This window comes from Dysidea avara, chromosome 2 (assembly GCF_963678975.1).
Source record: "Dysidea avara chromosome 2, odDysAvar1.4, whole genome shotgun sequence".
Taxonomy (NCBI): Eukaryota; Metazoa; Porifera; class Demospongiae; order Dictyoceratida; family Dysideidae; genus Dysidea; species Dysidea avara.
Genome location: NC_089273.1, coordinates 32,486,109 through 32,499,481, shown reverse-complemented (window position 1 = coordinate 32,499,481; position 13,373 = coordinate 32,486,109). Strand labels below are relative to the sequence as shown.

Genomic DNA, 13,373 nt, shown 5'->3' with positions numbered 1-13,373 from the left:
GCTTTGGAATTGTTCCCTGGAACAAGAAAGAGATCCAGCAATTTGATGTTAGCACAAGGAGAATTCTATCAGCCACTAACAATCATCATCCTCGTAGTGCTATTGAGCGTATTTATTTGCCTCGCTCTGCTGGAGGTGTTGGGTTGGTGAACATTGAGAACTTGTATAACAGAAAGTTAGTCTCACTTGCTCATCATCTCTCTGTTTCTTCTGACCCTCTGGTCTTATTGTGCTGTGAGATTGACAGTGATTTGCCAAGGCGGAGTTCTGTGTTGTTCAGGGCCAGGGAATACTGTGCATCTCTATCTGTTACATCAGACTTCCAAAACATCTTGTTCTCTTCACTGAAGTCTTTGATTCGTGACTGTCAGTTTAGCCGGCTAATGTCCTCTATCATCGACAAACCTCTTCATGGTCAGTATTATGCACTTTTAAACAAGAATTCAATTGACAAGACTAGAAGTGTGTGCTGGCTGAAAAGCCATGTTCACTCAGAGTCGGAGTCTACAATTCAGAATCAGGCCATCACCACCAGAGTTCTTCAGGTTAAGATTATGAAGATGAGCATTCCTTCTATCATGTGTAGATTGTGTGGAGAGCATGAAGAATCTGTTGTTCATTTGTTGGCAGCTTGTCCATCATTGGCTGCCACTGCTTATTTATACCGTCATAACTTAGTAGCTGGAGTGGTGCATTGGCATTTGATGAGGCTGCATGGATTTTTACCTGGTTCTTCGTGTTTGTTCACTCATAGACCCCCTGCTGTGGTTGAATCATCGGCAGTGAAGATCCTGTGGGATTTTAGCTTACAGTCTGCCAGTCACCACCTGAGTAATCGCCCAGATATTGTTTTATTTGACTATGACCTTAAGAAGATCTACTTCATTGAATTTTCTTGTCCAGCTGATGTAAATGTGCCTTCTAAGGAGCAAGAAAAGTTACAGAAGTATCAATGATTGGCACATGATTATAACTTGATGTACAGAATGCCGGTGATAATTATCCCTGTGGTGGTTGGATGTACAGGTGTTGTATCTTCTAACTGTATTACTCACCTTTGTCGTATCCCAGACTTTTCTAACAATTTATTTTGTACCATTCAAAAGGCAGCCATAATTGGAACTGTTCATGTCTTACGGTGTACAAATGTGATTTAATGAACATTATCTTATGTACTTGTACAATATTCTGTTCTTTGTCTGTACAATTGTGTGTACATGTAATTCTTTTAATGAAAAGTAGTAGTAGTAGTAGTAGTAGTAGTAGTAGTAGTAGTAGTAGTAGTAGTAGTAGTAGTAGTAGTAGTAGTAGTAGTAGTAGTAGTAGTAGTAGTAGTAGTAGTAGTAGTAGTAGTAGTAGTAGTAGTAGTAGTAGTAGTAGTAGTAGTAGTAGTAGTAGTAGTAGTACTGTTCGTAAGACACTTACTGCTGCTAAAAGCCATCATCCGCGATCAGCTATTGAAAGATTATATTTGCCTCGTAAGTTAGGTGGAAGAGGCTTGCTAAACATTGAACACCTTTACCATCGGCGTCTAATCTTGTTGTCCCATCACCTGCAGTCATCAAGGGATGACTTAGTGCAGGCCTGTTATGAATTGATGATGCAGTTCCCGCCACGTAAGTCATTGTTGTCTAAGGCTGATGATGTTGTATCTTCTCTGTTGTTGACTGATGTTTTAAGTTATGAGGTTGGACAATTGAAAACTGCTGTGATAGCTGCTCAGAGGAAGAAGCTTCGGAGTGTACTATGTGACAAGCCATTACATGGTAAATTTTTTACCTTCATACAATCTTCAACTATTGATGCTGTGAGAAGTTTCAAGTGGCTGCAATGTTCGCTCCACGGCGAGTCTGAAAGTAGTATTTTTGCTGTGCAGGATCAGGTGTTGTGCACTAGGGTTTACCAGGCAAAGATAATGCACACTCCGATTCAGTCAATCTTGTGTCGCTTGTGTCAGGAACAGGAAGAGACAATCCAGCATATACTTTCTGGCTGTCCTGTACTGGCACCAACTAGTTACCTTCGCAGGCATAACATGGTGGGCAGGGTGCTTAACTTGCACCTCAGTCAGTCTTTCAAATTGCCAATATCTGCCAAGTGCTGGTATGATCACCAACCTTTGCCAGTGGTTGAAAATGAGGTTGCAAAGGTTTTATGGGATTTTGGTTTGTACACTGATGTCCATGTTTCATCCAATCGGTCTGACATTGTGTTGTTTTTAAAGAAGGAAGAGCGAATAATTTTCTTTGAAGTTGCTTGCCCTGCAGATATCAATGTACTAACTAAGGAGCAAGAAAAATTGAATAAGTATCAAACCCTTGTCCGAGAGATTTCCGAGTGTTATGGTCAACCTGTTGATCTTGTTCCTGTTGTGATTGGCCATTCTGGTGTGGTATCAGCTAACCAACAAACTCATTTGAAGCGAATACCTGACTATAATGAAACATTGTTTAATAACCTCCAAAAAGCAGCTATTCTTGGGACTGTTAATATCTTAACATCTATTAACTTTGGTTATACTTAAGCATATGCCTGTATTACCGATATTATTCTGTACTATTGTACATGTGTGTCATTATTGTTCAATGAAAAAAGTAGTAGTAGTAGTAGTAGTAGTAGTAGTAGTAGTAGTAGTAGTAGTAGTAGCAGTAGCAGTAGTAGTAGTAGCAGTAGAGAATACAGTATTGCAGTGTATGTTATGTTGTATAGAAGATGACACCTGTATTTTTTTTTACTTGAGTCAAGTTACTTAGAGTTATGAACTGTTGCTTATAGTGACATTTCCACAATACAATTCAGTATGGACTATTCAGTATCTCTATTAGGCATGAGGCTATTATGCTGCAAAAATTGAGCATTATGCTTTTGAGCAGTGCTCAAAAAATTACCTATTATGCTTTTGAGAATTGCCCATTATTCCTAAAATTATGCCACCATAATTGGCTAATAATGCCAGTTCATTGCTGTGTTAGGCCATTTTCATTGATGTTTAAGCTTCAAATGGTCTTGAATTCTTTAGCTGGTTGCTGTATTAGAGTATTCGTTCCAATTTGACCGCTTTATTAGAGTAAATAATATTCAGTGACTGCTCTATTAGAGTTTCTCACTGCTCTATTAGAGTATCTCAATCTTTTCTAACGAAATTGTGTTATCTGCAGATTTTCCTACTGTATAATCATCTCAAAATGCTAACATAATTCCTGATTCCCACACATACCTATCATCCCCAAAATTATGCTGGCAGAATCGCCGCATCCCTAATCTCCATTGAAAAAAAGCCTTTTCTATTATACAATACTATAATGCTTAAAATTAAGGTTATTTAGAGCTGGTAGTAGTTTTCTTTCCTTTACAACTTACAGTAGTAATTACAGTGAGTAGGAAACCCCATCAGTGCAGTTTGTTTAGGCATCTAATCTGACACTCTCTCTCCTTACTTTTATTCAGCTAGGTAGTTATTACCTTATAAATGCGAAGCCAAAGTTGCACCAATATCATACAGTACATTTGTACTGCACAGGAGAATGTAGGTCCTGAAACGGTACAAAAATCACCCGTAAAATACTACCGGTAAACAAATTACGGTGCATTAATCGGTGAACCCGTTGGCAGTGAAACAGGTTTTTCAAAATTTCCGTAGTGGGACTTTTTTTGCGAATGGAAACCCATAACCTTACCCACATTCAGACTTATCATCCCTCGTTATATACCCGGCAATCTAGTAACTAATAATACCCTTGTCCTCTACAAACCTTGTACAATGTTCCCAATACGCCTTCCAAGCCTCCCATCGCGTTTAAAGGTTGTTTCGAATAAATGCGCACATTAAATATTCATGATCACATGCATAAATTTATTAATAAAATAAATTGTTTTCCAGTTTCTTTACCACCACCACCATCACAGTGACTCAACAAGGAGGTCAAAGGGATCAACACTGCAATGGTATTATGGCAGATGACAAAACAGTTCAAAAACACCACTGCTTACTTCTCCAAAAAAACTATCCAACTGCTTTTTACTCCATCATCATTTCACTGCTTTTGTTCAGCCTCATTTGTTTCAAACAAAAGTGACTACAGAATTTTAGTCGATTGCAAAACAGTTAAGATAAGTATACCGAATGCTTACATTTCCACTTATTCACTATTCTGCCTGTAGTTACTGCACCATTTGTCAGTTATTTCATGGGACTACAGAATTACGGCAGATTAAAACAGTTAGATAAGCACACCGATACTTATATTTCCACTTGTTCACAACAGAATCTATTCTACTGGGAATTTTGTTATTCCACTGCTCAGTTATTTCAAACAAAAATGGACTAAAGAAATACGGCAATTAAAACAGTTAAGATAAGCATGCTTATGCTTACATTTCCACTTGTTCACTATTCTGCCTGTAGTTACTGCTCCATTCATCAGTTATTTCACACAAAAAAGGCACTACAGAATTACGGCAGATTATAAAACAGTTATGTAAGCACACCAATACTTACATTTCCAACAGAATCCATTCTACTGGCAGTTTTGTTATTCCACTGTTCAGTTATTTCAAACAAAAAGGAACTACACATTTACGGCAGATTAAAACATTTAAGATGAGCACACCCGTATACTTATATTTCACCATTCTGCCTGTAGCTTCAATATTTCATTGCTCCTGTACTTAAACAATGACAGACAAATTTCTACAACAGAATTATGGTCGATAACAACACAGTTACATAATCATGCCACTACTTGCACACGTTTCACAACTGTAATCATAGTTTTCACTGTTTCGCTGCTCTGTTCTCAGTTCCTCCAAATATTCTACAACAGAATTATGGTTGATTACAAAACAGTTACATAGTACGAGAACACTTACTGTTCACAACCATTTCTATTCTAGAATTATTTCACTGCCCCACCCTCAGTTACTCCAAACAAACAAACTTATGGTCTATAACAAACAGTTAGATAAGTATGACAGCACTTATTCTCACATGGCCAGACCACCATCTTACTTCTTTGTGATGTCATTGGTTGGCGAGATAGGGTCTGGTGAATTACTGTTGACAAAATGCATTTTTAGGCAAACAGTTGCCACAGTTTCTTGCTGTTCTTGCTGGAAAAATGCTATGTAGCAATGGTATCAGCTCTTTTACAAGTTTTGCTGTAGCGTTTATGTCCACCAGCTAGCCAATGAAGCAATTTCACTAGATATTGGTTGAAAGTCACCACTATACTTCACCAGGCTCTATCTCGCTGACAAACAATTCCACAAAGAAAGAGAGGAGGCGGAAAGCAGTCTAGCCACATGAGACTAAGCAACACTTACAATTCCACTCTTTCACAACTGTTGCTATGCCTGTAGTTTACTGCTCCCATCCTCTGTGATTCCAAACAGTGAAGAAGTGATTCTACAACAGAATTACGGTTGATAACAAAACAGATATGTTCACATTTTGGAGATACAAATAGGGATTTGACAATATGCCGTGGCTTCAGTTAATGTCCGTACCCTCAGGAATAACTTTAAATCCCTTCATAATGCTGAAAATGTTGCTTACTGGGGGAGATAGGGAATAACATTGATAGCTGCAGGTAAGCACACAGATGATCTAATTTATATAAGCTAAATAATGATGTTAAACAAAGCAGAATTTACTGCACTACAAAAATATTATTATTATAGTGGCCATGTCAGTAAGGTGTACTTCATGACCTCTTTACTGAGACCACCTCACTATCAAAGCTGCATTATTTTTCTGCAGAGGTGGTTCCATTAATAAAGTTTGTGTATGCAAGTTAACTGCACAAAAATGCTATGCACCTTGTGATCACCTTTCTTGAAATTCAGCCACAACATAACGGCAACATAAAAAAAATAGCTAGTAGTGTGCCATCTCTCTCCATATGTACTTCATCAATATTCTTCATCCATTTAAATTGCTAACCACTTGTGGTACAAAAAGGTAGATAATCAGTTTCGGAGGTAAATCTTGTGGAACGTATCTTTGCTGCTACATAGGTCATCAATTTGACTGATAGAGTTTTGCACAGTTGTCCTAAAAATCTCATCAATGATAATATTGTTACATACTACATACAGGATTTCTATATAAAACACCGACATTGCATACATATCCCCCCAGCAAGACTGCTCAAGACTGATCGCTGGTTGGGAAACACAGATACATGAATACAAGTCCAACAGCGATACCGCTCAAGCCTGATTGCTGGTTGGAAACACAAATACATGTATACATAACCAACAGCTATACCGCTCAAGGCTGATCGCTGATTGGGAAACACAGATACATGAACACATAACCAACAGCTAGACCGCTCAAGGCTGATCGCTGGTTGGGAAACACATTCATACACTACAAACATGCCTTGTGTACAAGATCACACAAGCATGAACAATAATATCATCATACATCATGGTACATTTTGTAGTTTCGGGCTCTTCATTTTCTTATTCCATCTTTTTCTTCTTGGATTAGCCATATCTTATAATTTACAGTTGTGATGCACCTAGAAGGAAACAATTCTGGTTAATACTAGATCACTGTACATATCAGACAGAATGACTATCTAATCAATGCTCACCGTGTAATAAAGTAGACTTCCCAGAGTTGCGTAAATCATCTAGTTCTGTGTAAATCGTAGGACTAGGCCTGTATGACTTGCATACTCACAACCAATTCTTCCTTCGTGCAGTAGTCCTTCGCTTATGTAAAACTTGCTGAAAACAAAACACTGTTCAATCGATTTGATGGCACATCTTTCTTTATACAATCCATTCTTTTGTTACTGCATGTAGCAGAGCACTTGTAAATGCTCCAGCACATGCTCTGTTCAGCACACCATATTTTTCTAGTGCAGCAGGTCATACCCGTGGTTATGCGCACGTGTAGAAAATCATTTACCATATATTGCGAACCGGGGTAGCCATGTTTTGACATATGGAATTGTCCCGTGATTTGGGTAATTAACGGTAACTCGTTAACAACTGTTTAAAGCCCTTCAATCTCCTGTGCTGTATAGTAGGGGTTGGTAAGAAATCATGTGGTTTTGTGGATTTTCACACCCTAAAAAATGGCCTTACAATAAGTTTTACCTGAAAAAGCCACATGGCATGCATTAGTACTGTTATGATGATGCTGTATCTTGGGTAAACAAAGTGAAAAGTCGAATGTTTCAATGTGCAGTGAATGTTTAAAATTTTGAAGTTCATCTACATTTCATCTGCCTACCTTGCCTGCTGTAAGATCTGGTACCGCTAGGTGTACGGCTCCAGAAATATCAGACAACCAAGGTAATGATGGCGGATTCACTTGTTCCAATTACGTTCTGTCCACTGCATCGTTCTGTTTACTTTCATCATTCTTTCACTTCTTTGTTCTTCTCAAAAGGATAATTAATAGTTTCAGCGCTTAATGGTTGCGGCATGTGCCACAACCCAAACACATGATTTTTACAAAGTGTGAATGAATACATGTGTGTAAGATGAGGGTGAACGGGTGTAGTACCCAAGGAATTGTCTCTAGCATTTATTAACTCTGCTAGTCATTTTATATAGTCTTAATTACCTGTTTAGCTTTTTTTGTGAGGTAGCTAGCTAATAATGTATTCGAGGGCCTCAGGATCCAGACTTCCAAAAGCAAGGGTTCCACTCTTATAATGGCAGATTCTCCAGCAAATCAACATTTTGGCCATTACAAATGCAGCTGAAGCCTTTAACAGTTGTTGTAACAACGTACTTTATAAGACAAAGTGATAATTCTTTTAAGAAGCGCTTACTGCATACAAAAGTAAAAGATAGCTGCTTCAAGTGATATTATACTATCTGAAAAACAGTATAATATTATAGCTAGCTAGCTAGACAAAAAAAATAAACAAACTAGCTATTTAAAAATTTTAAAATTTCAAAAGGAAGTAGGGGTTCAAATAATAGTATTTTTTAAATGTTAATTTTAAAATGAAGTAGGGATCTATGCAATAAAAAGTAGTGAAACAAGACATGAATGATGGTACTACAGCATAGCTCAATGGAAAGTCCCTACTTTGGAAAATTAACTATGCATTTCCCATCGAGCTATGCTGTAATACCATCATTCATCTCTTGTTTCACTACTTTTTATTGCATAGATTCCTACTTCATTTTAAACTAACTTTTCTTTAAATGCCATTATATCAACCCTTACTTCCTTTTGAAATTTTCAATTTTTAAAATAGCTAGTTTAAAGTAGTAAAGGTGAAGAATAAACTCTAACCTTGATGCTAACCTGAGCCTGTTATACATATTAATGTCTTTCACTCTCTGTATAAAGGTACAGTCTGTAAGTTTATGGTGCGTTCGAGGTGAGCTGGCTTGAAGGGGATAAAGCTATCAAAGTTCGACATAGGCATGAATTGCACAAAAATATTCATTTATGTAGCTACATCATTTAGATAGAGTTTGAAAATTTATACATACACTGGTCATGTTCAATTTTTGTGTCTTTCATAGTTGTCTGCAACCCACCATGTGCAAATGGAGGAGCTTGCGTTGTTAATGATACTTGTAGCTGTCCCCTGGGATATGAAGGAGACCGGTGCTCAGAACTGGGTAAGCATTCCAGAATTGTGAATCTCCTAGCATTAATTCAGTGTATTCATGGATTGTTTTATCAGTGATTGATATTATCCTGATTTTGTGCTCTCATATTATTATACTGCATACAGTATATGCAAACTTTCCTGTAATTTGAACCACTCCATCTAATGTGACTTACTATTGCTTTGCTAGGGTAGCGTACTAGTGTGTAAATGTGAGCTATTATTATGGATTACATGCTGTAGATGAATGCTTAGTGTTCAATGCAACAACCCAACAGTTTACAAAAAATCATTTTTCTCTAAAACAAATGTAGTATTTCTAGCCAGTCACCAAACTTAGGACTTACAGCTCCAAGAGTACCAACAACAACAGGAATAATTCAGGCTTAGCATGACACAGCCTCTGTATTTTTATTATTATTATTATTATTATTTGTTGTAGTTGATCAAAAAGAACACAAAGTCTTACAAAATCCAAGTGATTCATCAAGACTCACAGTAGTGAGTCGCGCGGCCAGTAAAGCAGAAACACACGCCACAGACAATAAATGACACGACCACTACACGTGAGGATTTTACAGGGAAGAACGTTGTCAAATTTGGCCTTCCTATAACTCACCCGTCACTTATGCTATCCCTCTGAAACTCTAGAGTTGAACTCATTGTGTCACTAGTAACTACCACAAAAGCAGTGGAGCAAATCCATGCCGATTGTTTCGTGATAGAGATTGCCGACATCAAAAGGGAAGTTTCATTGTTTTATCACATGCGGTTAGATGTAACTGCAGGCGTATGCCTTGCGTTCCTTTGTGCATTCCAAACATTGATTGCCCTGCTATCACTTCAGTATTCACTCAATCGCCTCAAAATTCACATCATTGGTTTCACCATGCATGATTACCCTACAGTCGTAATTTCAGCACCAAACGAAGTTTCAGTCATTCTCAGCCGACCTAGAGGCCACATACAAAACCCAGATTGTTGTTTTCCGCAATACTCACTTGACATGTAGGAAAATGTGTCTTTAAACTGTTCTAAAAGTTTTGTTTAGATTGAAACATATGTTTTCGAGAATGGTTAGTTTGAAATTTGAATTTAGTTGCCCCCACATAATTTGCTTTCTGTAAGAATTTTACTCGGAATTTAAAGAATGACACGGAGCACAACTGCGGTCACTGGTTATTGATGAACTGGCACTCTATGTAGTTAATCAGTGCATATAGCCACAAAGAAGTGTGCTGCCATAGATTATAGTCCATAGATATCATCTATGGTGCTGCATACCATCGTTCGTTTTGAAATTTGAATTTAGTAGCCCCCACGTATTTTGTCCTCTAAGGGCGCAGCTTAAAGAATGACACAGAGTACAACTGCGGTTACCAGTTGTTGACACAAGCTGTGAGTAATTAGCACATGTAGCTAACCTAAAAGGAAGTGTGCAAAATCACCTAATAATTTACAATGTGAGTGTATAAACAGTGGAATGGACTACTGGAATGGTGGAATACTGGAATGGTGGAATGGAATTTTTTAAAGTTCAATATCATTTTTTACATCCAATTAAGTACAACTCCTCCCCTTATGTAAGCAAATAATAGGATTCCCCTTGAAGTCAGCATACTTTTCCTCACAACAACACTTGTATGACTTCTGACTCAATACTTTATTACTTGTGTGAAACTAACTGTGGTTCAGTTCAGTGTGCAACATGGCACTGCCACAATGAACTTTGGCTTAAATTTGTTTTCTGACATAACTGTGGAAAAGGCTCATTGTAAATGCTTACAAGATAGTCGCATTTCACTTTTCCTAATGATTTTCGCTTAGGTTCCTAGGTTAGTGGTAAACACCTCGTACAGGCTCTGCCTTCTGTGTTCGCCCTCCAGTGCCTAACTGATAAAGTCGATAATAAATGAATACTTCATTGTGCAGTGAATGTACTTTTACAATGCATTCATGTAATCAGCTAACTTTTTATCATTTGGGAACAAGGGTCAAGTCAGGAGTCTTCTTGGTATTCCCAATAAACTGCTATTGTGCATCTTCATAACTGACTTTACACTGCTATATTGGTAAACTTTGTCTATGGTGAGGTGAATTATGCTAAATAAGCTGACTTCAAGAGTAATCCTATTTATTTACATACATAAGGGGAGGAGTTGTACTTATTTGGATGTAAAAAAGATATTGAACTTTAAAAAATTCCATTCCAGTATTCCACTATTCCAGTATTCCATTCCACTGTTTATACACTCCCATTTACAATTGTCACCATGCATTATTGCATTTTATAGCACACCCACACAAAATTACACATGTAATTACAACATACAGAGGACACATGAATACCAAACACTTTTCACAACAACAATGTAAGAATTGTACAATAATGACTGCTATGAAAATGTTTTCCAGTGGCCCGCCATGGTAGCAAGCCTCACATGACGGCATGTATATTTATCCAAACACAATGGGAGTAATGAGTAAGTACGATGACAACAAGTTGGTATGACTCCATTTGTAGAATACAGATGAGTGGGAGTTGCTCCAGTATGTCTAAACAGTTAACAAACATTCCTGTTATAAATACGTGCTAGAGTTGCAATATAATAGTATAGTAATTAAATGCAACAATACATAGTCTCCATTGCATCACTATCAAACGACACTAAGTAGAGGATATTGTTGCATCTCTAGTATGTACACTCTATCAGTACAACCTGTCTTAATGGCCACCAGTATAGAAAGACAACCTCTCTTGAAAAGCCAATTCCAATTGATTTATACACTATTACCTGCTTATTGAGTGAAGGTGGCAATAAACAAGTTCCACCATAATCTATACACATGATCTGATCCTGTATATTCTGTCAGTGGATGAGATCCACTTGGCCAGGACAAAATGTGACTCAAATGTCCTGGATGATCCATACTCAACCCACTTATGACCCAGTGGCACAATGGAACTGAGAGAATACAATTATATTTTATTCTAAGATGTGTAGATATATGGACACATTACAACACATGACATGTATATACAAGACATGCTATAATTATACTGTTTTAGTGTTTCAAGTCACCACATTATGCACGGATCAGTCAACAATGCTTCATAGTGCCCATCAGTAAACCTAAAGAAAAGTTACGAAAAATAAAAATTCACATAAATACAATGAAACCTCATTAATATGGCCAGCTGTGGGACCAAAAAATTTGGCCTGAATAACAAGGTGGCCTTATTAATGAGATCATAAAGCACTGCTTAGCTATATTTGGGACCTACTAGAGGTGGCCAATATAATGAGGTGGTCTTATTAAAGAGGTGGCCGCTAAATGAGGTTTCACTGTACATGTAGTTCACAACGGTGAACAATATTAATGGTTAACAATATCTAAACCAAAACAGCCAAGCTGTAAAAAAAAGAGTACGGCCCCCAAAAAGGTCAGGATGAAAAAAGATGTGAAATCCAATGTCGCGGCCAAGAAATGGCTGAGATGGTAGGTTAATGGCAAAAATTTTAATTACGACAATTCAGGTAAATTTGGTGCCGAATCCTAGTGGAGGAGGCAATACAAATTCACCTGAATTGTCGTAATTAAAATTTTTACCATTAACCTACTACCATCACAGCCATTTCTTGACTGCCACCTTGGATTTCACATCTTTTTTCATCCTGGCCTTTTTGGGGGCCTCACTCTTTTTTTTTTTACAGCTTGGCTGTTTTGGTTTAGATATCACTTCTTTTTGTATTGCAAGCCGCAAAGCCAGCCATTAACTGGCTTTGGTGCTTCCTTCTAACTTGCTTTTTTTTTCTTTTCTGCAGGAATATTGGAACAAAGGAAGAAATATTGTTAACAGTTTTTTGTCTGATTAAAAATATTTAACAATGAAAGATGATTTTGTTTCCAACACATATTTCTACAGGGTGATTTGTTTGTAGCAGCTGAGCCCTATAAAGTAACTTGTATCCAGCTGATATCTCTACAGGGTGACTTGTTTGCAGCTGATATCTCTACAGGGTGACTTGTTTGCAGCTGATCTCCCTACAGGGTGACTTGTTTGTAGCTGAACTTTCAACTTGATGGTTTCTTTGTAGTTGAATTCTCTACAAGGTAACTTCTTCTAGCTGATCTTTCTACAGGGTGACCTGTTTGAAGCTGAACTCTCTACATGATGGTTTCTTTGTAGCTGAACTCTCTACAAGGTAACTTCTTCTAGCTGGTCTTTCTACAGAGCGATTTATTTGTAGCTGAATTCTCTACAGGGTGGTTTGTTTGCAGCTGAACTCTCTGCAAGTTGACTTCTTATAGCTGAACTATCTACACAGTGATCTTTTAATAGCTACACTCTCTACATGGTGATTTGTTTGTAGCTGAACTCTCTACAAGATGATTTGTTTATAGCTGATCTCTCTATTGGGTAACTTGTTTGTAGCTGAACTCTCTGCAGGATGGTTTCTTTGTAGCTGATCTCTCTACAGGGTGGTTTTTTATAGCTGAACTCTACAAGGTGACTTCTTCTATAGCTGATCTCTCTACAGGGCAATTTTTTTGTAGCTGAATGCTCTACAGAATGATTTGTTTGCAGCTCATGATGGTTTCTTTGTAGCTAAACTCTATGCAGGATGATGTGGTTGTACCTGAACTCTCTAAAGGGTGATTTGTTTGTAGCTGAACTCTCTACTGGATGGTTTTTTTTGTAGCTGAACTCTCTGCAAAGTGATTTCTTTTAGCTGATCTCTCTACAGGGTGATCTGTTCATAGCTGAACTATCTACAG

General features: G+C 37.6%; 1 protein-coding gene and 1 long non-coding RNA gene across 2 annotated transcripts in view; one reads left to right on the top strand and one right to left on the bottom strand.

Annotated features, from left to right (window-relative positions):
* Window positions 1-13,373, top strand: part of LOC136248010 (sushi domain-containing protein 2-like) — a 130,100-nt gene that overhangs the window by 105,487 nt on the left and 11,240 nt on the right. Inside the window, exon 9 of the mRNA XM_066039826.1 lies at window positions 8,503-8,601. Within this exon, the coding sequence (XP_065895898.1) occupies window positions 8,503-8,601 (99 nt within the window). The remainder of the gene's footprint in view (window positions 1-8,502; window positions 8,602-13,373) is intronic.
* On the bottom strand, window positions 4,184-4,567 carry LOC136245219 (uncharacterized). The gene is made up of 3 exons (XR_010695797.1): window positions 4,499-4,567; window positions 4,376-4,445; window positions 4,184-4,324 (listed from the first exon to the last, which is right to left on the bottom strand). It is a non-coding gene; the product is annotated as an uncharacterized lncRNA (long non-coding RNA).